The sequence below is a fragment of the Leishmania mexicana genome, chromosome 20 (assembly GCF_000234665.1).
Source record: "Leishmania mexicana MHOM/GT/2001/U1103 complete genome, chromosome 20".
Lineage (NCBI taxonomy): Eukaryota > Euglenozoa > Kinetoplastea > Trypanosomatida > Trypanosomatidae > Leishmania > Leishmania mexicana.
In genome coordinates, this window is record NC_018324.1 from 1366728 (window position 1) to 1390341 (window position 23614).

The 23614-nt window shown below is 54.6% G+C and overlaps 10 protein-coding genes across 10 annotated transcripts; all 10 read right to left on the reverse strand.

The window, feature by feature from the left end:
- Positions 1 to 436: 436 nt before the first annotated feature.
- LMXM_36_3580 (conserved hypothetical protein) lies at positions 437 to 1840 on the reverse strand (the record flags this gene model as incomplete). The annotated part of the gene is made up of 1 exon (XM_003874662.1): positions 437 to 1840. The coding sequence occupies one exon, from the start codon at positions 1838 to 1840 to the stop codon at positions 437 to 439; it is 1404 nt and encodes a 467-aa protein (XP_003874711.1).
- A 2479-nt stretch (positions 1841 to 4319) lies between these two features.
- Positions 4320 to 5321, reverse strand: LMXM_36_3590 (putative cysteine synthase; the record flags this gene model as incomplete). The annotated part of the gene is made up of 1 exon (XM_003874663.1): positions 4320 to 5321. The coding sequence occupies one exon, from the start codon at positions 5319 to 5321 to the stop codon at positions 4320 to 4322; it is 1002 nt and encodes a 333-aa protein (XP_003874712.1).
- A 665-nt stretch (positions 5322 to 5986) lies between these two features.
- On the reverse strand, positions 5987 to 7411 carry LMXM_36_3600 (conserved hypothetical protein; the record flags this gene model as incomplete). Its single annotated transcript, XM_003874664.1, has 1 exon — positions 5987 to 7411. One exon carries the CDS (start codon positions 7409 to 7411, stop codon positions 5987 to 5989), a length of 1425 nt encoding a protein of 474 aa, XP_003874713.1.
- Positions 7412 to 9727: 2316 nt separating this feature from the next.
- LMXM_36_3610 (hypothetical protein, unknown function) lies at positions 9728 to 11359 on the reverse strand (the record flags this gene model as incomplete). The annotated part of the gene is made up of 1 exon (XM_003874665.1): positions 9728 to 11359. The coding sequence occupies one exon, from the start codon at positions 11357 to 11359 to the stop codon at positions 9728 to 9730; it is 1632 nt and encodes a 543-aa protein (XP_003874714.1).
- Positions 11360 to 13193: 1834 nt separating this feature from the next.
- LMXM_36_3620 (conserved hypothetical protein) lies at positions 13194 to 13505 on the reverse strand (the record flags this gene model as incomplete). The annotated part of the gene is made up of 1 exon (XM_003874666.1): positions 13194 to 13505. One exon carries the CDS (start codon positions 13503 to 13505, stop codon positions 13194 to 13196), a length of 312 nt encoding a protein of 103 aa, XP_003874715.1.
- A 2569-nt stretch (positions 13506 to 16074) lies between these two features.
- Positions 16075 to 16968, reverse strand: LMXM_36_3630 (hypothetical protein, unknown function; the record flags this gene model as incomplete). Its single annotated transcript, XM_003874667.1, has 1 exon — positions 16075 to 16968. One exon carries the CDS (start codon positions 16966 to 16968, stop codon positions 16075 to 16077), a length of 894 nt encoding a protein of 297 aa, XP_003874716.1.
- A 474-nt stretch (positions 16969 to 17442) lies between these two features.
- Positions 17443 to 17808, reverse strand: LMXM_36_3640 (conserved hypothetical protein; the record flags this gene model as incomplete). Its single annotated transcript, XM_003874668.1, has 1 exon — positions 17443 to 17808. The coding sequence occupies one exon, from the start codon at positions 17806 to 17808 to the stop codon at positions 17443 to 17445; it is 366 nt and encodes a 121-aa protein (XP_003874717.1).
- A 495-nt stretch (positions 17809 to 18303) lies between these two features.
- Positions 18304 to 19485, reverse strand: LMXM_36_3650 (conserved hypothetical protein; the record flags this gene model as incomplete). Its single annotated transcript, XM_003874669.1, has 1 exon — positions 18304 to 19485. One exon carries the CDS (start codon positions 19483 to 19485, stop codon positions 18304 to 18306), a length of 1182 nt encoding a protein of 393 aa, XP_003874718.1.
- A 474-nt stretch (positions 19486 to 19959) lies between these two features.
- LMXM_36_3653 (conserved hypothetical protein) lies at positions 19960 to 20553 on the reverse strand (the record flags this gene model as incomplete). The annotated part of the gene is made up of 1 exon (XM_003874670.1): positions 19960 to 20553. One exon carries the CDS (start codon positions 20551 to 20553, stop codon positions 19960 to 19962), a length of 594 nt encoding a protein of 197 aa, XP_003874719.1.
- Positions 20554 to 21456: 903 nt separating this feature from the next.
- Positions 21457 to 23214, reverse strand: LMXM_36_3657 (conserved hypothetical protein; the record flags this gene model as incomplete). Its single annotated transcript, XM_003874671.1, has 1 exon — positions 21457 to 23214. One exon carries the CDS (start codon positions 23212 to 23214, stop codon positions 21457 to 21459), a length of 1758 nt encoding a protein of 585 aa, XP_003874720.1.
- Between the last annotated feature and the right edge of the window lie 400 nt (positions 23215 to 23614).

Here is a 23614-nt window from a genome sequence, read left to right on the forward strand (position 1 = left end):
TCAACTCAGCCTAGCGCGATTGCCGTCAATTATGTAGTGTACCCTCACCTGCAGTATGCATCACTTCTTTTTCGCCTTTGTTACTGTTGTTGCTGGAAGCTGTGGAGTACAGCTTCGCCTTTCGTTCAACGTGCCAGTCGATGGAAGCAACCGCGAAACGGAAGAGGACGGGACGGGCGCCTCACTATACAGAGAGAAAAAGACACACGCACCACACGGAAACAGATAACAGCATGCAACAAGCCCCAGAGAAAGCGCACAACCTTAAGTTCATCCGTGGGAGGGAGCCAGTGGAGACAAGGAACAAGTGAGAACAGCGAGTGAGATACACGTGAACGTTTTAGAAAGCGCACACACGGGGGACAGCAACTATAACTTGGTCGTCGGCGTTGCAGCACACGTCCATCACGCAAAGCGAGGTGGAAGGGGGGAGGGTTCAATCGAACCCCGCAAAGCCTGTCAACACGAACGCGTCGTAGTACTTCTTCTTGTGCAGCTGATGGCACCAGTTCCACGCGGATGTAAGCCTTCCGTCGATACAACTGCCGCCGTCGTCGCCAGAACCGTCAAAGGCGTGCTTGAAGAAGTCGCTCAGGATCATCATCATCAACTCGGCGTAGCTATGATACTTGGAACGCAGCAGGTTTCGAAGACCGGGGTAGTTATCGTACTCGTGCGCCACCTGCGGCTGCCCTTCCTCTTCCTCGTCCTCCTCGTGGAAGACGTAGCGCAGCGCATGCAGCGTCTGCACAACCGGTTTTACCAGCCGAGGGATGACGGTGTACTTGTCGATGAACACCAGAGGGTTCGGCACGTCGCGATCGCCGAGGTGAATTACCTTTATACCAACCCATCCACCCATGCGCTGCTCCGTGTCGCGCACGAGGCGAGACATGACCCCGTAGCTCCTCGGTGCCGAGCACATGCGGTGAAACCCCTGCCCGGTGTTCGATACGACGTATTGACCCTGCCCCTCCACGAGCATGTCGTCCTCGGCGGCCTCCCACAGATTCAAAATATTCTTTTGCACGTTTTCCCACAGCAGCAGCGACTCGGCGACGTACTGACAGTGCGTCGCGTGGCTGTGCGTAAAGCAGGCACCGCCGCGGCCGTGGCGAATGGAGATGCTATAGACGTCGTCCGATGGAAGAGACTCAAAGTCGCGGCTCAACCAGCGCCGCAAGGTACGAAGCGGCCGCGTGTTGAACTGAATGAACGAATACACATCGTCAATGCTGCGCAGGCAGTGCTCGATGACCTCCTTCCTGTGCCCATCGCCTTTCCCGTAGCGTTCGATGAGGCTCTGCATGCCAGCCTGCTTCTCAGCCCCCTTCCGTTTCAGATAATCAGTGCGGACGACCTCGTCGTCAGCGAGGGTCTCGCAGTGGATACTAGAGAGGGCCGCCTCCACGGTCCGCACCGGTATGACGAGCGTGCTTTGAATGGCAAGAGCGCGCTGAATAGACTGCTTCTGCACATCCTGCAGCATCATCATTAGCTTGCCAAACTCTCCGCGGTGACTGAAGGGGTTCAGGCGTTTGTGGCGGCGCATAATCTCAAAGAGGTCTTCCAGCAGCGGCACGACCGTGGCCACCTTAACCTCCCCTGCGAGGAAAGAGTTCTTCACGGAACGTGGAATGGCATCCGAGGCAATCGCGAGTCCGACAACGATGTCGATGAACTCGCGCATAGCCACTTCCATACGGCCCTCCTTCCCATAAGGGCGCATGAAGTCATCGACATCATCCGTATACTCACTCACTTTCAGTGCCGCCACTATGAGCTGCAGCTTCTGCCGCTCCAGGTCCGTCAGCCGGAGAGGGTATTGAGAGAAGTGCATGGCTACGTGCTGTTGCTTCGATCCTGTGTGTCTTGTTCAATGGCCTCTACACCGACGCACAGTCGCTCCCGTGGAAGAGAGTTTTGCGCGTGAGCTGCTATCTATTCAACAAAAGAGAAGACTGCGGCGCCACCGTTATCCACTTCTTCCACCGCACACACTCGCACCCCCACGCGCCACGGCTGGCCGCTTCACGAGAAACGGACTGTCGAGTGACGGAGCACTGCCGTGGCCAACAAGCTTCTCTTCCTTTACCAGCTTCTGCGGGTGCCTCAGTGTATGGGCCCGGCACGTGCAAAGGGAAAAAGAGAAGACAAGAGGCGGGGGGAGGGTGGGGGTAACACCGTCAGAAAAACAGGAAAAGAAACCGCACGCACGCGCACCTGCCGAGAGGGTACCACTTGTGTGCTGTTGCTGCGGCGCGCCACGTGTTGCGAAGACCTCTCCAAATGAGGGTGAACAGAAAAAGGATGTGAGAGATCGTGTGTTTGTGTGTGTGTGTGTGTGTCAAATTATAACGGACGGACCGCCTGTTTCTCTACGTTTGTTTGTCTCTGCGGTGACCAAAACGGCGTGCGCTCACGAAACCGAACAGATGCACGCACACGCACGGATACGCGCGGAGGAGCAGTCTCTCTTTTTTTTTGTGCCGGTGCACCTGTTCCATTTGACCATCTACAAGATCATAAAACAGGGTACAACAAGGGGGAGGGGTGAGTAGGAGACGCGGAGACGGAAACGATGGCAAAGCGAAGCAGTGCACGCCATGAAAGGTGCGAAGAGAGAGAGACGTCGCTACGGAAGCACTAGTTGCTGTCGGTGATCTCATGTAGCTGTGTTCATACAGTAGTGTAGGTCAAAGACGAGGAACGGCACCATGACGATGCACGCTGCGGCGTAAAGCTCGCATGCTGCAAACTCACTGCATCCTCCGTACACCTGGCGGTAGTACAAGAGCAGCAACCGTATTATTGTTGCAGCTGCATGCGCAGATGCATTTACGTGTGTCCTAGTGCAGGATCCACTCTGGGAGTGGCTCGAAACCTCTCGTGTATACAAGCACAGTACCTTTCCTATTGCGCGTGATTTGCCTTGCGTGCGCCTCCACCTCCTCCCAGGGTTGGCGTTTCTCTGTGTCGCTGCCTTGCCGGTTGTGTAAGGTCCCCAGTTGGGAATTGGTGTCCCCTTTTTCCACTGTCGAGACGAGTGGCAATGCAACAGTGAAAGAACACACACACGCACACCCACACACACAAAAAAATCAATGGCACGTTCACCGATGGACATTGAAAGGGATGAGAAGACAGAGCAGGGCAGTCACAGTCGATGCGTATGGACAAGGAAGGGGCACGCGGCCCTGGCCTCGCCTCCTCCCCCCCCCTCCTCTCCTCCTCTCCACACTACCTTCCCTTCCCCCCCATCTACTCGTTAATCTCTTCGACGCCGACTCGAGCCAACCTACTCATCTGTTTCGTCGACTCTGCCGCACTACGCGCGCACGCCGCGAGAAACGAACTTTTCACATTCAGAGCCTCCGTGGGGAGTGTGTGTGTGTGTCAACATGCGGCAACACCTCCGCGACGGTTTCACACAACCATAGAGAGAGGGGAGTCCGGTGGAACCGGTAGGAGGAAGCACTAGGAAACCACACACAAAAACGTCTCGCAGAACACGGCGAAAAAGAGAAGTAAAGAAACCAAGCACGAAAGGAGAAGCGCGCATGCTGATATATAGACACGTAAGCCCATGCGCGTGGAGATGGACAACCCGAGACAAGACGTAGTGTGCCGCGTCAACTGTATGCATATAGAGTTTGATGGAAACACGTGAGGGAGGACAAGGGACAAGGAGACACCTGATGTACTCCCCTCCTTTCTTTCTCAGTGTATGTATGTATGTATGTGTGTGTGTGTGTGTGTTTCTGTGCGGTAGATGTGTGTGGGTGGGTGGGTGGGGGGAAGTTGACGTTATAGTACCGCAGATAAAAGGAGGAAAAGTGAAGATCACGAAAGCAAGAAGAAAAGAGGGATGGCAAGAGCTCCTCATCGCATCACCACCAGCACACATAAAATATACGCTTCGCGAGATGGTGACTGTTACACCTGCTAAGCACTAAGACGGCGGTGGCAGCAGAGGAGCACAAGCGGCAAAAAAAAGGAAGCGGTAGACAAGAGAATGAAGGAGAAAGTGAGGCATCCTCCTCCTGGCCACCGGCGATGGCCACCGCTCCCTCCCCTCTGCTTGTTGCACGTGCTCTTCAAATAGATACAGGAGTGGCAAAGACAACGAAGGCAGCGGTGGTGTGCGGCTTGAAAGGCATCAAGAAATGGATTGGGTTCCACTATCGCACTCCCACTGCAACCGTATCCCCTGCCTCCATCCCTCCTGCTTATGCAGGTATTGACCTCCAGCGTTGGCCCTTTCCTTCTCCACATTCGCGTCACAGGAAGGCTGCAGTGACGACGCGGTCGCTGGCAGTTTAGTCCTGCAGCTCCGAGGCATCGACGACGGGCAGGGAAGACACCTCGTCCCGAACGCTCCTGTAGAGCGCGGTGGAGAGGTAGCGCTCACCGAAGGACGGAATGATCGTCACGATTGTCTTGCCCTCCATCTCCGGACGCTCCGCGATCTTCAGCGCCGCGTAAACGTTGGCGCCGCCAGAGAAGCCGCAAAAGACCCCGTCGCTGCGTGTGAGCTTCAGTGTCATCTCAATGGCATCATCACCTGCCACGCAAAACACCTCGTCGATGAGGCAGCGGTCGAGCACGTCCGGCACAAAGCCTGGACCGATGCCCTGAATTTTGTGCGGGCCCGGTTTTCCACCCGACAGCACAGGCGACTCCGTCGGCTCCACGGCAACGATGCGGGCATGACTGCCCACCTTCCTGAGCGCCCGCGCCACACCTGTGAGCGTGCCACCCGTTCCGACGCCGGCTACGAAGCAGTCGACATTGTGGCTCGTCTGCTCCCAAATCTCAGGCCCCGTGGTTTCCTCGTGTATGAGGGCGTTGTACTTGGTTGCGAACTGATCTGCCAAGACGGCGTTGGGGTTCGCGGCGACGATTTTCTTGGCCATGGCCACGGCACCCTTCATGCCGAGAGCGGCAGGCGTGAGGATTACCTCGGCGCCGAAGATACGCAGCAGGCAGCGGCGCTCGAGAGACATGGATTCGGGCATCGTAATGATGACCTTATAGCCACGAATCACACCCAAGTGCGCAAGCGACACGCCCGTGTTTCCACTGGACGACTCGACCACGATAGACTTGCCAGGGATCAGCTTGCCCTCCGCCTCGGCTTTATCGTAGATGGAGAAGCCGAGGCGATCCTTCACGGACGCCATCGGGTTCTCGCACTCCATCTTGAGCACAATCTTTGCCTTGGTGTTGTTCAGCTTGTTTAGGTACAACGCCGGTGTCTGGCCAATCAGCTGATCGATGGACTGCGCCACATTTTTCGTCTTGTCGAACGGTGCCGCCATTTCTTTTGTTTTCCTCTTCTTCGAGCGACTCTGTGTCCCTGTGCGTGTGTGGGGAGGGAAGGGAGGGGGGAGGTGCGGGGTATCCAGCTATCACGTGAATAGAGGAGCAGAGAGAGGCGGTTGTATGTGAACGCGTGTGGTTGGTTCGAATGCTCCTTTGGATGATGGGATCACGTGAAGAGGGAGGGGTGAGGGTGCTGGGAAGAGAGCACCATGCGCGGAGACGACAAAGGCGACAAAACAGGATAAAGTCAGTCAGGGAATCTCGAGGACATGAGGAACGCAGTTCATGGCCACGGTGGCAGCGGGGATTGATGCGCAGCCAAGAGCAAAGCTGGACACACTTCAAGGATGATTGGAAAGATATCGTGTGGGCGGCGTTGTACAGGAACAACCTCGATGCAGCGGGGCATCCGTCTCTCCTACCTTTCACGCGACTCATCCGCCAATGTAAAGCTGATGGAGGGGAAGGGGGGAAGAGAAATCAGCGCTCGGGGTAGTGGAGGCTGCAGGCGGCTCCGTCCCCGAGGTGCGTAAGTTTCTTTTTCGCGTTGCTCTTTCTTCTGTGTAGCTGTGTGGAGCACGCTGCATTGTATCGCAGCTATCTAGTCAGCGAAAACGAACAACCCAGCACCTGTAGTAAAGGGGGAGAGCAATGGCACGGCTCAAAGCGGGAGCTCGTCCGTCGCCGCCAGCTGCACGCCACGCTGCATCGCGGCAAAACGCTCCTGTGCAAGCTTCATCACTTTCGGGAACTGCTTCAGGTGAAGCCTGATCTTCCGTGGAGTCGGCCAGTGGGCCCACACACAGTTGCGCTTGTTGCCACGGAAGATGATCTCCATTAGGTGGCAAGTGGCACAATAAGGACACTCAGAGCTGGCGTGTTTCGCCGGGTCAGCGTAGCGCGCGTGGTACTGCGACATGCAAGCGATATGTCCACTTGCCGTTCTCATCGGAATCCCGTGACGGGTCTGAGTGACGCCAGTGAAGGGGCGTGCGCCGCCGCTGGTTCGCTGTGCGGTCTTGAGAATAGAACGGAACGGAGGCGCCACTACCGGTGCTGCCTGCGTGCGGCGAGTTGGCGACTCTTCTTCGGCCGATGCGCACACGGTGCGAGTCGGAGTGCATGTTACACCTAGCAGCTCGCCGAGCTGCACCTCCGCATCATCGTCAACCCGTTTCTCATCTGCGGGTTGTGACTGCTGCTCGTCCCTCAGCACACTCTCACTGGAAGCCGCCGGTGCTCCAGGCACGTGTAAAACCCCGACCGGCTCCGGGTACAGTGGCGTAAGGTCACGGCAGGTCGCAAACTGAAACGGCACGGCGGCACTCGCGTGTCTAACCAATGTGTCGAGCGTTGTCAGCTCAAGCGTATCTGCGGAGGAAGAGGAAACTGCAGACACAGGAAGCTCTTGCACAGCAGAACGCAACGCCTCCGTTGCCACACTATCCAAGCAGTCGCACAGCGTCAGCACGCCGTCCACGGCGACCTGCCGCATCTCGGGTGCGAGGCGCTCCCACCGATGTACAATGATGCGCCACGAAAGCAGGTCCATGAGCACCTGAAGAGACGGAAAGCAGCCGTAGTAGAAGCGAATTATACGCCGTTCCTCCAGCGTGCGCAGGTTAGGACGGAGGCAAGCTGCCAGTTGTGCCAGTCGTTCGTCCTCGGGTGTCCAGAGTGTCAAGCGAATGGCTGCCTCGGCCAGTGCAAGAAACGCCAGCATGTCCGCTGAAGCCTGCGGCATGGGAAAGTCCTCCTGGGCAGCATGGCGGAGAGCGGCTGGTGAGTTAGCAGACGCCGTCTGGCTTTTGAGAGACGCGGCGAGCTGCTGTGCGAGCCCGTCGGCGAGTGCGTTGCCAGAGTCGCTGACGCCGTCTTCCGCCTTGGCCCTCTTTGCTGGTGGCCGCTGCTGCCCTTGGGAGGAAGAAGCTGGTGGCTGACTCTCCGCATACTTTGCCTTCGCCACCTCCAGCCATTGATAATAGGAAAAACTGTGCGATGTCTCAGATGGGACAAGCAGGCCGTCGCGCCGCTGCTGAAGAGCACTCATTGCACAGAATTTTTCAAACGTCTTCTCGACGCTCATTGTTGTTTGCTCTCTCTCTTTGTGGGTGTATGTATGTCAGGGTGGGAGAGGAGAGGGATGCGCGCGCGAGCGCTTCGTTTTTCTTCGCTTGAGGAGGGAGACGCGGTGGACGGTGCCAACGACAGGAACAAAAAAAATGCGCCGCCGCTTCTAGTGTGGGGGTGGCATGTTCAAAAAGCATGTGAAGATGGGTCGCTCAGCATGGAGAAGACGTGAGGGGCAGCAGAGAGTATTGGGAGTGCGCAGGGATGCAGCTTTCCTGGACCAGCATAGTGGTCCTCACTGTAATGACCATACATGCAAGCACACACGTACACAGAATGCAGTGGGGCATGGGAAAGAGGGCGTATGAGCCACCTCCACCGTAGACCGTAGTCTCTTAATGACGACTCTATGAGAAAAAGCGAGGAACTAAGCACTTCACCAAACCACTGGAGCGTGTTGTTTGGTCTTCGCAGCGGTGGAAGCGCGCACACACACACCTCCCCCCTCCCCCTTCTGGCGCACCATCGACTATTTTTTTTATTTGTTCATAAGGGGGAGGGAGGGAGGAAGTACTGGAATAAACCACACGATATCCCCAAAACTCCTGCGCGAAAAATAGACTCATCAGAGAAATCATCCGGTTACGCGGACATCGTAGCAGGTGCAACCAAGAAAAGAGAGACGGGAAGAATTGGGAGAGAGCGTGCGAGCGAGAACGGAAAGCAGAAAACAAAATAAAGGCAAAGGAGCGCACATCTATAGTTTCCGCACAGTGACACACACAGAGACTGACCGACCGACCGCCAGCTGCCCTGGGAGGTTGAGAAACACGTGCGCGCGATGCTGAAACCCATCTGTTGTACTCTCAGAAGCAGACACTTTGAAAAAGGCGGTAAAAAGGAGGTGGGGGACAACAACAACAAATGAAAGAATAAAAACGATAAAGAGAGCTAGAAAAACGAGAAGGTGCGTGGCGAGCGAATTCGGCGGACGGCCAGGGGTATAAGCCCATCCAACACAGACACACTTGCGGGGCGAGGACACACCTAGCTCTGTATTGTGTCTTGTGGTTTCCTCACGTACTCGAACGTGCGTGTGTGTGTGTGTGTAGTTCACCTTCCCCGCCCCGTCTCTGCCTCTACGCCTTGTCAAGCGTATCAGTTCTGTACTCACAGCCAACCTCTCTCACATGCGAGACGCAGCGGCGATATTCGGTAAAATGTTTTATACGAAAGACAGAAAAGAGGATACTACGCATCACATGTCATCACTCAGCACAAACAGCGTTCTTGCCTCTCTCCGCAGGTGATTACAGCAGTGGATGCCTTTGGTGTCCGTGTTAAATGCACGTTAGTGCGTCCCCTCTGTCGACACACAGCATCAACATCACCCATCATGCATCCGCAACTCCGCACGCCACAGGGAGGAGGGGAGGGGGGCTAAAGTGAGAAAGGAAAGTCAGACATGAACAGAAGATAAGCGGAAGTACGAGGTCAAACATAAAATGAAAAGAGGGAAGTCGATCACCGGTCGTGCACCCTTTATATGCATCCTCACGGGGTATATGAACATGCCTGAGGAGGGAAGGGGAGGTGCAACAACATGCGCTGGCAGCAGAGGAGCCCACAGGAACATGGCTCTCACACCCGAGTGCAAACAAAAAGAGGAACGGAGTGGGTGGTGGTGGACGGAGATGAAGAGACCAGGGGAAGCCCGTGAGTCGCCGCTCGACCAGAAACACACAAATGGAGAGAAGCAGGAGGGAGTACGGCAGTGGCGAGGGAACTCTCGTCAGCATCAAAGCCACAGCAGACGGGGAGGACGGAGTCGGGACAATGTAAAGAGAAACACACAAACACACGCGCGCAGAGCAAAAAGATGTTCGAGCACACGCAACGTACGAAGTGAACTATTTTATCACAAAGGAAAGCAGGGGTGACGTGTCGGACAGAAGAGAGAGTGCGAAAGAAACGGAAGGTGACCAAACAAGAACGGAAAGAAACGAAACGCTGCGAGAGCGCAGGCAGGGAAATCGCCTCGCACACGACTGCATTGCAATGTAAGCCGTGCCGGATTGTATATGTGGACGCATTCATCCGGCATTTCCCAATGATTGCCTGCATGTGTGTGTGTGTGAGTGTGAACGGAGAGCGATATTTCAGACACTGCAAGTACGCCGCTTCTCGGCGTCTCCACACAGCCCTTTCCCTTTCACTTCCCCTTCTCCCATTCCCCCATCCAATGATCTTGTCTCGCCCAATGCCGTTACTGACCCCTCTTTGCCGCAGCAAAAACGGAGACACGCGCACAAACGAGCCGAAGACAGTAGGACTAGGCCACCCTCCCCCGAATGAGAAGCTGCAAGTGCAACCACCAGCCATTGTAGCACAGCGCTGATACCGTCCACAGCAGCGAGGAGGACACGACACCGAACGCCATCCAAGAGAGCACCTCTACGCCTGTGAAGGACTGCGGTAGCATCAAGAAGCAGCCTGCTCCCGCTGGGCCAACTCCACCGTCCACGGCTGAGGTGACCTTGACGGTCGTCACAAACGGATCCGCCGCGGCTGTAGACGAGACTTCGGGCAGTCGCATCCCAAACGTGTAAACGCAGCCGAGTCCGCCCTCCACCGCCTCCACGAGCGGATGGAAGTTGTCGCCAGCGCCATCCGAGAGGCTCGCTGTGACGAGCGATACCTGCTGACGCCACAGCACATAGCATGACGGACGCCCAATCGAAATCCACCTCGTCAGCGTGAGATCGGAGGAGAGCAGCAGCATCCTGTCAAGGTCTTGGTGCTGCATGTAGACGAGGTACGTGACGCGGCTCACGGCGATGCGGACGCTCTTGATGGTTACGCAACTCGGGACAATGGCATTCAGATCGATGGCCCGCAACTCAGTTGTCGGCCGCCGCTTTGGCCAGTAGCTCACCGTGTGCAGTCGTACCTCTCGGCAGTTCATCACGGCGTACTCGTCACGATCCTCGCATGGGCTGCCGTAAACGTCTCCGCAGCTGCTGTCCACAAAGTCCGAGCACGAGGACGAAAGAGAGGTCAGTCGTTCCGCCACCATTTCAGGGCAGTTACTGGTCTTGAGCAGACGCACACCGTCCTCATTGGCGCACAGAGCAGAGCTGCTGCCCATCCAAAACGTTCGCCAGGCGGCGCTGCTGGTGCCCAGGTAAAAGTGCAAGGGTAGCGCCGGGTGGGTCGTATCCATGTGAGCAAGAGTGCTGCCGCTAGTGCTCTCACTGCAGCTGCTGAAGGGATCAGGCAACGGCACAATTTGCGCGCGCAGGTGGGTCGCTACGAGGGCGGACGGCAGCTGGTTCGACGCTGCGCTGTAGGTGCCCCCATGCTGCTTGGGGTCGACTCGGGTCATTTCCCACCAGCACGCAATGTGAACGCTGGCGGTGCAGAAGAAAACGTGGCGATTGTAGTCGAGTAGAAAGTGATCGCCGTCTGGAGACGCGTAAAACCCGTCTGTCCCGACCGGCACCTCAATCATGGCCTCGATGAGGCAGTCAAACACGTGCAAATCCCCTTCGCGCGTTTTGCACAGGAGGAACCGATTCCCGCTAAAGTGCACGAGCGAGGATGGGAAGGCAAAACACGCAGGAAGCTCCTTTTGATGCTCTACCAAGTCCCCATTGTCGTCCACCAGCTGCGTGTACAGGTAGCATTCCATTTCGTCGATGTTAGATGTGTCTGTGCCGCTGCGCACGAGCACCAGAAGCCTCTGCTCCCTCTCCAGAACACCGAGAGCCAAAATCTGACTAGGTGGAGCAAGCTCGACGTAGTTGTCTTTCAGGCATGGCCACACCAAGTACCTCTTCTCTTCATACGATATGAACGAGTCGCTGACGATCTTCCAACACAAATGCGAGACTCCGCTCAGCGCCATGAGTTCCCTCTTCGTCAAGTAAGACGCAATGAGAAGCAGAGTGTCGGTGCATTCCATCCTCACGAGCCGCATTACCGAAAAGCAATGTATATATATATATATATATATATGCTTGTGTATATGTACGTATATGTATGTATATAGAAGAGAACTGACAGAGGCGATCTCAAGACCACAGATGCCGCGAGAGGCAGCCTGGAGCCTCTCTCTACACTTTGTGTGCGTGTGCGTGTGTCAGGGAGGGGGGTGGGGGCAGAGACAAGACAGCCGCAAGCACCCGTAGAGGGGAGTAAAATCAGGTACGGCAGGATTGGCGACAGCGTTGAGGCCCTGCAGCCACATCACAGAGGGACGCGATAAAAATGCACTGCGTACCTCACTTGCGAGCGAGATAAGCGACTGCGCGCGCACGAGGCCAAGTAGAGGGCAAGAAGATGCGCGCTGCAGTGGCAGAAGAGTAGCAACCTGTCATGAAAGGGGTGAGCAAAGAAGGACACGCAGAGAGGGGAGGGGAGGCAAGGCAAGGGCGAAAGTGAAAGAGATGGAGAGGCGGGGGAAGGAGGGAGAGTACAGTAGACGTAGGGAGAAGACGAGAGTGGTGCGTTGATGTAGTGCTGTAGCACCGAAGTACTTGCGTTTGTGCAGACATGAGAGAGACGCGTTGGAAGGAGGGAAGGAGAAGGGGACTACTCACAGGCCTTTCGCCACACGTGTGTCTGATGCACAAGAAAAGTAAGACGGGAAAGGTTCGGAGTCGGACGTCGTGCAAAGCACTGCCACTCCCAGGAGCATCTGCGGTTGGGTACAGCGGGCAATTCGCTAACCGTTCCCGACTTACGACGCAGCACACAGAAACACAGTAGCGCAAGAGTTTGACATACGTAAGCACCACCTGTCCTATTCCCGCTTTCCGCGTGTGTGTGTGTGTGTGTGTTTTGCTTCTTTTTTGTGTTTTTTTTCATCTCGCGCCGATACGGTACCTTCACCCACTCTACCCACTCTTTCGCCCTCGCCCACACAAAACGCATACACGCATACATAGACTTATAGAGCCGTGCGGCTGTGTGTGTGTGTGTGCGTGTTTGTGTCGCCGTTTCCAGGCGAGACACATACACGGTGAAAAGGAAAGAGAGAAGAAAGGCGGAGAAGACACAAGCATCGCACAAGGAGAAAAATAAACAAGCACACGCGCATGCATACACACACAGACACACACAGACAGACGCAGACACACACACGCACGAAAAAAAGAAAAGAAAAAGGGAAGGAAAACAAGACAAAAGTACGCTATCCATCGTACGTGTATATATACAGATGATAGAAGCGAAAAGACGGATCGGTGATGCGCTTTGCGTATGTGTGTGTGTGTGTGTGTTTCGCTCTTCAGGGGGAGAAAAGCGTGTGATCTGGTGGCCGCGGGTGTGGGTAGGTGCGTGTTTGGTAACTGGCATGCGACACGACGTACCCTCTGCGTCCTCTTTCTCTGCCTTGAGCGAGTGGGGACGGGTAGGGAGGGAAGGGCTGGGGAGAAAAAGATAGGGACAAGAAAGGGCAGGTAAGGAGAGCAAGGAGCGCACGCCTAGAATACATCAGATGGAAAGAAGGATCGAGGGGGAATGAGAAATAGAAAGAAGGAGACGAGTGGCCCTGCGAAGCAGACCGAGTAAGGGGAAAATGAGGGCGGGCGGGGGAGGGGGCTCCACTCCGGCAAATGTGCATCAAGTGACAAGGTACAAAAATCTTCAAAAAACAATATGCGCATATATATATAATAGTGCTGAGAAGCACACCAGCACATGCCCACGCGGCCGCCAACACGGGCTCATGGCCTCTCCACACCCGCTTCACCCCTCCTCATGCCTGTTGCACGTGAAGCTTCATCTTGTCTCTTTTACCACTGCGCAAGGCTGAGCACGAAGCACGCGAACTCTTCGTAGTTCAGGGATTCCTCGTGCGTCGCGGCATGCTTGCGCACCATTTCGTCAAGCTCCTTATCAGAGAGGTCCACACCGTAGTGCTCGAGACCCATGTAGAATCTCTTCACCACCTCCACCGAAACGGCGCCGCTGTGGTCCACGTCCAGAGAGTCGAACAGGTCCTGGATGCGGTTGTCCGTCACCGGCAGCCCACCGATGTTGTTCTCGACCTCTTCGTAGGTCAGGTGGCGGTTGTTGTTGTGGCCGGGGATGAGGCTCTGCTGCATGGCTGCGAGAAAGGTGTTTAGTAGGGGGAAGAAAAGGAGCGTAAGACACGTAGTAACTACACTGAAAAGAGAGTAGTGGCGGGGGGATGCTTGGACGGTGGGTGCGTCGTGTACGATTCCAAACAGAGTCTTTGATGCGAGAGAGCAGGGTTGCGACAGAGAAAGAGCTGACTTCGATGAGATGGGTGTGCACGAACGCAGGCAAAGAACAAGAGAGCGAGAGTAGGGCAGAGGGCAAGGGGCAGAGAAAGGAGTGGCTGGGCAGAGGGTCAGGCGCACAGAGATGTACACCTGTGCACTCTTTGCGCTGTTTCAACCGTGGAGTGAGAGAGAAGAAGAGAGGTGCAGCTCAGCGTCCTCATCTCTCGTGCAATGTCACGTGCAGGCAAGATCTGCGAACGCCTGCCCCCCCCCCCAAAAAAAAGGCATCTTGCCCGTATTCCAGCAAGCAGCCAATGCTACCAGGTGTCTTGGGCACAGAGAACGACGGAGCTTCACGGAGCAATCGGCGCTTTGAATCCTCCTGCATGCACTTCTTTTCTTGTTGCTATCTGTCATTCCTTCCACGCGGGCTGTCGCCGATTGTACTTGCGACACACATGTAAAGGGGAATTACGCAACGGAGCAGCTTTACGCACCAACCACCCAGTCAAAGCACACACAAATCACGACCAGACCTGAGAGGGGGAAAAGGGAAGCACGAAAAAAAAAGAAAGAATACAGAAGAAACTGCAAAAGAATGCGGAGGTACAAGAAAGGGAACGGCGTGCTAGAAACGTGAAACCGAAAAGAAGACAGTGGGCGCCTGCGGCTGGTTTGCGTGCGTGTAGATGAAGAAGCAAAAAAGGATAAAGAAAGGGCGACACATCCACACACACACACACACACTAACGAATACGCAAACACGCGAAAAAAAAAAAGAACGGCAGCAGAACGACGCCATGTCACGAACCATCGAACTAGCATGTGTAGGGGTGAGGGGCAGCGGTCCATCACCAAAAAGCACCACGTATGCGTGCATACGTGTGCAAAACAGAATTATGGCGTATGTGGTGGGAAAGGAGGAGTAACAGAGAAACCGGAGGTGCGGACGCAGAAGCGTCGCAGGACGACCGCGAGACAAGTCAAATATAAAAAAAAAGCAAAGCACTCTTAGCAGCAGTTGAAAGGCGGCAAAGATACCCATACTGGCGTGCGCATGCGCCACGGTAGTGGCGTCTCCTGGACACTGCGTATGCCCCGCAGGATGGCAGCAAAGACCCGCTGCACAATCAAAAGAGGGGGGGGGCACTCACCCACCCACAAACGAAAGAACATCTGGTGGGTGGGTGGTTTTTCTACCACGTCGCAGCTCCGCAAAGAGTGAAATACGAACGAATACACACACCAAGCCGACAAGCCATCCCCTCTCAGCGTCCAGCACCGCGCGACACCAGAATCAGGGGAAGAGACACTACGACGTAAAACGAAAAGGGCACTGTGCACACGAAAACAGAGGTTCAGGATACGCACACAACGCAATAATAATTAAATAAAAGAAAAACAGTTGGAGGTAGGTCGAATACAATCTGGACAAAACCGAATCCATATGAAACGAAAGAGGAGCAGAAGAAAAGGCGCAGAGCAGTTCCTTTTTTTTATTACTTGCTTTTTGACCTGTCCGTTCTCTGTCATGGAAGATGAGGTCACGCTCACCCCATCCCCAGCCTGGCACAGGCCCCACCAGCGTGGTGCAGAGCAGCTGTGTACAGAAGTGTTACAGCAACGCGCAGCCCCAGTTATCGGAGCACGGCGGCTGCCGCACAGTCTACCCAGCCCGCCCCGCAGGTAGCCTCACAGCCGCTCCCCCATCATGCCGGTCGCCACCTGGTGCATCCCCCTCGGCGTGGCTCATACCCCGCACCAGTGGGCGGTGAGGGCCGGGTGGGATGCGTCGGAATCACGGTGGCACCTCGCCTGTCACATGAATGGCCCGAGCACGTTGGCTGTCGCGGAGCGCTCCGAAGCCATGCTATCCAGGACCTGACTGCCGGTGTCAGTAGCGGTGAATCGCACTGGCTTCCCCTCGCCGTAGGTGCTCGGCCCTTTCACCACGAGAAGTGGCTCGGCATTTGGCAGGGGGATCGAAAGGGGAGGAGGCTGCTTGGCTTCCTTCCACACAGAGTGGGGGCGCTGGACCCTGGATACCATGCTGAGGTGTCTCCCGCCATCAGGGATCCCGCAACCGAATAAGAATAAAGATGAGCCATCAGCAGACAGCATCATTCAGTAGGCTCTTTGGGTGCTTTCCAGGCTCAGCTCTGGCAAACCAAAAAAAAAGAAAAGAAGGTCACCGGTGCCGTCGAAACACGATGCAGCACTGCGGTAACACCTGCACAGCTTTCTTGGCAGAGACTAAACTAAGCGAAAAAAAAAAAATAGTGGGCTGAGTCGCACATGAAAGGTGACGTGGGAAGAAAGGAGACGGAAGCAAAGAAGAAGCGCAGCAGGCTGAGGCAATAAAAGCAGCGAAGTACCCAGCAGACAAAAGCCTTTTGTGCGCAACGGGGAAGAGGACGTCAGCACGGTCTCAGAATGGTGGATGGAGAAAGGAGAGTTGCGCATACGGAGGAGGAGATTGCGCTTCTCTTTGCGGTGCCTCCGTTGTCGTAGCCGGGTAGTACGAGGGCAAAATCTCGGAGTAATTGTCGTAGCCGTCTGTAGTCGACAGCGGGGCGCCGCGGCGGTAGGAGCTAGGGCACTGCACGAACGACTCCGGTGAACCCCATCCGTCAAAGGTTTCTGAGAACGAGTTGCCGGCCTCATAGTTGGCGTCGCACGCGTAGTCTACCTCGCCCTGATGTCGCGGAAGCATCTCATGCCAGTGCCGCCGATGATGTCGCGATGATGCCGAGAACTGTGAGTTCGGGGCGGCTGACATGGTACTCATGTTCACGAGATGGTTCAGCAGTGCTTGATTTTGGCGCTGCGCCTCCAACTGCGCGGCCAACAGCTGTTGTTGGAGTGCTGCCTCCTCCTGCGCCTGCATCTGCATCTGCTGTAGTTGCAGCTCTTCTTGTCGCCGAGCTTTCTCATTTGCGGCTGCTGCCAGGGCCTCCGCCCCCTTCGCCTCTTCCTTGGCACGTCGTCGTCTCTTCCGGTAGCAGCAGAATGCAACTATCCCGCACAACGCAGCCAACGCAACAGCAAGGGCCACGATGATGACCAGGATACTCTTGTCTGCCAAGAAGAATGTAGTGCCGTCGGTGGAGTTACTAGGTGGCTGCGTTGACGCTTGACTGTTGCAATAATCATAGTTGCCGCCGAGCACGTCTTGGTTTAACCAGTCCGTGTTCCAGCCAGCATCGCAGTCGCAGGTGAGCGTGGCAGAATTCCACACTCCATGATTGCAGTTCACGTTGGAGTCCGTCGAGGTCGTCGTCGCCATTGCTTCAGAGGAGCCCACGAGAAAAACGCGGTGCATTACCTTCAACTCACCAATCGAAAAAGGGGTAAAGCAGCAAACGGCTGGGGCACTCAAAATGAAGTAGTCTGTGCGAGTCGTGAGAGAGAAGCAAAGATGTCAACTGTGTAGCGTTGAGGCACCAAAGAAGGTGGCAATGTTGCGTGCCAAGGCGGTGAAGGTAAACGCATGCAACGTCACAGGAAACCCAGACGGTGGATGTGAGGCAAAGGTAAAGCCGAAATAGCAGCGGTGCTCGCAGCGCGGAATGAGAGAGGTTTCATATGATAAAACAGCCAAGGATAGGTCGAGGTTTGGCGAGGGCAGCTTCGCTGTTGCGCAGCGACACTCCATTTCATCACGAGGTTGTACAGAGAAAACATACAAAAAGGGGGTTGCCTCGGCTACCTTTCGCCCGCTATCCTGTAAACATTTTCGTTTTTTTTTCTTTCTACAGAGGGATAGAAGAGCTTGTGTTGCAGTCGTGATGAGTCTCTACGCCACCTCGCCTTGAACGGTGGCGGCCCGCATCTCCAGGACGCGCGTGCGAACCTCTAACGCCTGCAGCTCAGCATAGTCTTTGTGGGCATCGATCTGCAGCACCTTGAGAGCTGCTATCTCCTTCTCTCGCAGTTGCGTGTCTGCAAGACGCACTTTGGCGTTGCCAAGTTTGGCTTTCGCCTGCATTGCCAGTTTGTTTCGGAACAGCCCTTTGAAGAGCGACGCCTTCGTCTCGTACTGCTTCAGCACCATCTCTTTTGTGCAGTTGCTAGGATTCAGCTCGAGAATCTCGAAGCTGTTGCTGCAGGCAAGAATTCTCTCGGCCTCCCGTGTGGCTTCGTCCGATATCACAAGCGCCATCTGCTACACATGGGGGAGAAGGGCGTTTGATGATGAGGGAAGATATACAGGCGACGGGGTAATGTATCTTCCGTTTTTTTAGAGGGGGAGAAAAGAAAGGGTTGAGGAAAGGGAGAGTGGTGGTGGTACGTGCAGGATGAAGACAAATGGGGGTGAGGTGAGGTGAGGTGGGGGAGGGGGGGAATCCGCAAGATTGGGATCCAAGTGAAAAGGCGTTGCGTGCGAACATGACGGACGCATATCAGCCTGCATTTGGACAATCCATGAGGTGCAATCTTGTCAAAGATGTCGCGAAGGATATCAGTCGCACTGCGCGTTGCACGAGGTGCTTCTACTCTTTCAGTGTTGGTGTTACGTGAACGGCCAAAGCAGCAGTAGAGGGATTGGCGACGAAGGGGGTGCATCACGAGAGGCGAAAAGGGCATGAGGACGAAAGTGCGGCTACACGGAGAAAAAGCGAGACCGCCAGCTGGAGTCACGTTTACTATCCGCGCTTCACCACAACAGGTTGTTTAGGTCGTCACCGGGGATCAAGTCCATGCCTAAAAAAGAGCCCAAGTGAAGTTGCAGTTTCTTTGTGTAGCTCGCTCTGTTTGTACGGGGATCAACCACCCACTGCACCACAGTGCCGTCACTCGAGCAGGCGGCAATAACAATCACAGATGAAACAGGCGGAGCAGCCAAAATGCAGATGGAGTTGAAAATGTTCATGAAAGAGAAGCAGCGGCGACGGGTGACGAACTCTTTGCACACAAAGCACGTTTGCGGGTCAGGGACATATGTGAGAGCAATGGTCTCATCCTCAGATGCGCTGGCAAGCCACTGAGAGTCATCCGTGAACTTTCCAGCTGTGGGGGTGTAATCGTGGGCACCCGTGATAAGCGCCATCGGCTCCAGGCGAAGGACATCCTCCCCGACGGCGCGAGTGGTGTTATCTGACCGGGGGCGGTATAGGGCAATGAGCGACGTTCCGCTGGAGATGGCAATGAGGCCACTGTAGTAGCTTACCTCGAAGAGCTGAATGCTCTCTCCTAGTGAGTAGTCGACCCGCGAGATAAGGGAGCCGGCGAGCACATCCCACTGGCATATCACCCCGTCGTCGCCCGTGCTGAAAAGCTGCAGCGCAGGTGACCTGCCGCGTGCGAATTTGACGAAGCGAACCCAGTCTGTGTGGCCTGCGAAATGGTGAAGGGGCTTCAAATCGGATGTCCACACGGTGACCATGGCCGTACCACCACCGGTTGCGATGTACTTGCCGTCAGGTGTGCACGAGATACAAAGTACGTTTTGCGCGTAGCTGCTGGAAACACAATCCTCCGTCACTCCCAGACTTCCGCCTTCAAGGTAGCAGATGCCATTGGAACTGCAGACAAGCGTACCCTCAGGTGTCACTGCCACACCGGAAATCTCGCTTGTTAGTCCGTTTGGAATCGTACATATGGGCCACAATGTGTTGCCTTCGCAGCTGATGGTCTGAATGCCATCACGCGAGACAGCGATGAGCGCCTCTGTCGAGAACATGTAATGTGCTATCGAGGATAGTCGGATAGAATCCAGCTGTCGATGCAGCAGCAGTGAGCAGAGAAACTGTCGCGCCGCAGAGCCTGGAGTGGGCTTATCCCGAAAGGCTGCGCTTCGCAGCGTGTAGCGGTTCACTGTGTCGATGATTTCCTGCATGCTTCCAGAGTTTATCTTGTCCAGTAGAACAATGTGCTATTGTGACAATCAACCTAAGCAGAGGCCTTTCCTTCTGTTTGGTCCCGCCGTGTACAGTCACAAGGGCATTTCTTCCGGAAAAGTGCAGAAACGATCGCGATACTTTTTCTTTAGGAGGACGTGGAGAGGACGAGAAGAAAAGTAGTGGATGGCAAAATACCCACTGGAGAGCTGAACGGTGAGAACGAAGGAAGACCAACTGAGCGCTGCCAAAGAGCCGATTAGAGATACTACACAAACAGGAGTGGTCACTTTCTAAAGCACCGCTTCCTATTCCTCTCCGAGGCGGACGTCGACAGAGCATTGGGGCAGTGTGCCATATGCATTTGTGACCTTTTTTTGGTGTGTGTGTGTGTGTTGGAGGGGGGGGGGCTGCACCCAGCCTACAAATGTGTGATACGTAGCGTATTAGCCTCAACGACGAGGCAGAGATTCTCACTTCCAGAAAAAGAGGCGCTTCATCAACGGCTTCGAATCAGTGCTCTCTGCTGAGGTAGGCACAACACTTTGCTCTTTCATGGGGGCCTGCATGCCCATGATCTTGCGCTCCTGCAGCGCAACGTACGGCTTGTACCTTGTTTTGTCCTTCTCCGGCTGTGGAAGATTGAACTCCCTAATCACTCCCGGGTCTGTTATTTTCCATCCGTACACTGGGCATGGTTCACCAGTAAGATACGGATGAGTGCTGGGATTCGGCGGCTTGCCGCCTCGAAAATACAGCTTGTTACCGCTTTTGTGCCACACACCCTGAATCATCATATTGAGCACACGCGGGACTTCGCTAGGGTTTCTTCGAAGGTTGCCACGAAGTTTAGAGAGTGGGTGTGTGCGATTCAGCCCAATGCCGAACCCCGTTCCATCGGCGCCGTGGTCCATCCACGCAGGCCATTTGTTCTCTCGTAGAATGTTCTTTGTCTTGTCAAAGCGCCCGCGATCCTGGTCATAGGGAGTGTCATGGAACGGTTTGGTGAAAGGGTAAACTGACGGTGCGTTATGAAACACAGCCCGCCTCGGGCCTGTGCACAACATAGCAAAACGACTCGAAAGCTACTGAGAACATAGAAACAAAACAGGAGAAGGATAAGTCACATGAGTAGAATCAGTCAGTATTCAAGCATTTTACCGTATTCAGCTGCGGGATCCCTGATGGCGGGAGACACCTCAGCATGGTATCCAGGGTCCAGCGCCCCCACTCTGTGTGGAGGGAAGCCAAGCAGCCTCCTCCCCTTTCGATCCCCCTGCCAAATGCCGAGCCACTTCTCGTGGTGAAAGGGCCGAGCACCTACGGCGAGGGGAAGCCAGTGCGATTCACCGCTACTGACACCGGCAGTCAGGTCCTGGATAGCATGGCTTCGGAGCGCTCCGCGACAGCCAACGTGCTCGGGCCATTCATGTGACAGGCGAGGTGCCACCGTGATTCCGACGCATCCCACCCGGCCCTCACCGCCCACTGGTGCGGGGTATGAGCCACGCCGAGGGGGATGCACCAGGTGGCGACCGGCATGATGGGGGAGCGGCTGTGAGGCTACCTGCGGGGCGGGCTGGGTAGACTGTGCGGCAGCCGCCGTGCTCCGATAACTGGGGCTGCGCGTTGCTGTAACACTTCTGTACACAGCTGCTCTGCACCACGCTGGTGGGGCCTGTGCCAGGCTGGGGATGGGGTGAGCGTGACCTCATCTTCCATGGCAGAGAACGGACACGCTGAAGAACAAAAAGGTATCGGTTTGCTGGATAAGGGCAGCACCTTCATTTCGTCACAGTAATTAATAGAAACTTGCGGCTCTACTTGCCGCTGAAAATCAGCGCACTATTTTTTTTTTGGCGAGTCGCATACAAAGCAAGTGCACAACATGATAGTACTAAACCTGGCTAGCTTTTCATTTGCGGTTGCCTGTAGCGAAAGGGAAAGGATTCTATGAGGACAAACTCACTTCACACCGGATGTGAACTGCGGAACGGGTAGAAGATACTGTCATCAAGAGGTGGCAGAATTGGGGGCGCGACAATCCTGTGCATAATAGTTGCCTGTGAGTTGGGGTCATATCGTGAGAAGCTCACTTTGAAGGTGAGCTGCTGATAAGAAAGTGCATCTCCGTTGAAATTTGTCTCATTCCATATTTGAAAGGTTCCAATAATGGGTGAAGCAAACGCACCGACTATGATGTCTTGTGGATTATACTCGGCACCGGCACGCGCCACCACAAACTGGTAATGTAGGCCCACCGTAATGTTGCTGCACTGACGACTGTACGCGTTGTAGGTACCACTGGAGGGAGTGAGGGCATTTGATAACCCACTGATAGAAATCCAGCTCGTTGTGTCGTTTGTGAGAGCATCATTAGTAACACCTATTTGATCCAGAATGGTGGGAATACCATCGACAGTGACGTTGATCAGGGCAGCAAGGAGGTGCCCAGTCCCAGTGCTACAAATGTCTTGCAGTTCAGATTCGTTCATCAAAACTAGACACCCACTGCTGATGATAGAATGCAGGAAACTAGCTCGTTTCCACTGATTACTGCCGCACAGCCTGCCACCAGCTGGCACTACAAATCCACTTTCTCGCTCCAGGATAGCACTCTTCTCGCCCTGGTTGACTAAAGTTCCAGAACGAATTTTGTCACCAGAGAGATACCCCGGAGTTGCTGCAAAAATATTCCTCGGCACAGTTGCATTTTCGCTGGTGAAGGCGGCCTCGAAAGATAATGCAACGTATTGCATTAGCCCAACGCTACCCAGAGTAACGTTAAGGACTGCCTCTATCAGTTTTCCGCTTTCATTTGAAGAGTAGGAAAAATGTGCTTCAAGGTCAATAATTGCGTTGTTGCACGTCTTGGCGTCAGAAATTGTTGCGTAAGTGCTTGTCGCGGGAACAAAGGTGGGATCGAGACTGTCCAGTAGCACACCGGATGAGTCGTGAAGATTCAGCGTCACGGGCACAAATTCAGGAACACTGCTGTTATATCTCAGCGTAGCCTGTAGAAAGAGGTTCTGGTACTTTGCTACTGGAAACAGCAAGCATATTTGAGCGCCATTTAACGTACATGAGGTGCCTTTGATGGAATCCAAAAAACCGACATTTCGCCCGATGGCGCTGCACGAGCCATCGCTCATAGTGGTCGGCAGTTGGAACGGAGCTACACGGCGATACGAAGGACTTCCGCTGATTACCACGTATTTCACCATTTTCAAAGGATCGCCTACCCCGTATGGCTGACTGACGGTAACCGGTTCTGTGGGGGTGGTGGGAAGCAAAGGCTGTCGAACATCTGTAGGCACTCTGAAATACCGGTAGAGCTCGCTGGGATGATTTGTCCTAATAACGCAGACGGCGTTGTAGCCTTGCAATTTCTTTTCGATGTAAGTTGCATCTTTTCTGTTGATTCGCTTCAGAGAAGTGGCTCGGTCCTTTGGGTAGCAATAATCTAAATATGGAGAGCTGTACTTTTCAGGGAGGCAGTAGGAGAACGCTGCTCGAGCACTGGCGTCGCAATCCTCATCACAACAACAGAAAGAATCACAAATACCTCGAGTAACGTCGCAAACACACTCCCCTAAATAAGGAGAGTTCAAATTACGAGCATCTGGTGTGCTGGTCGGGACGTTAGCCCAGTCCACCGGTACCACTACGATTGGATAGGCAAATGCAGAGGTGGTAAGGAGCAGCAGACACAGGAGTCCTTGCAACATCACGGGCACGAGAATCCTAAAGAAATGCGCCAGAAACGAAAAATAAATCAGTTCACCGCACAGGAAGATGTCAGAAAAAGGAAGGAAAGTGGTACTTCGTGAGAAAGTGAAAAAATCCCAGTCGCTGTAAATACGTTTGATCCTCAGGTCTTAGCATAAACCAGCATTTATGATTTAACAGGATATGTAAATCTCATAGTACCGCTTATAAAAACTATGATGATCACGTTCTGCATTCTAGTAATGCACCTTCGCGGGGAGTTTTGCTTCAATAGAGTTTTGGATCTACACGCGATACAAATGTGTTATACGCCCCACGCCAGAGCTTCCATGAATGTGTATAGCTTTGCGTCTACAATCGCGCGCTGGCCCTTTTCCGCGTATCGTTTGACCACATCTG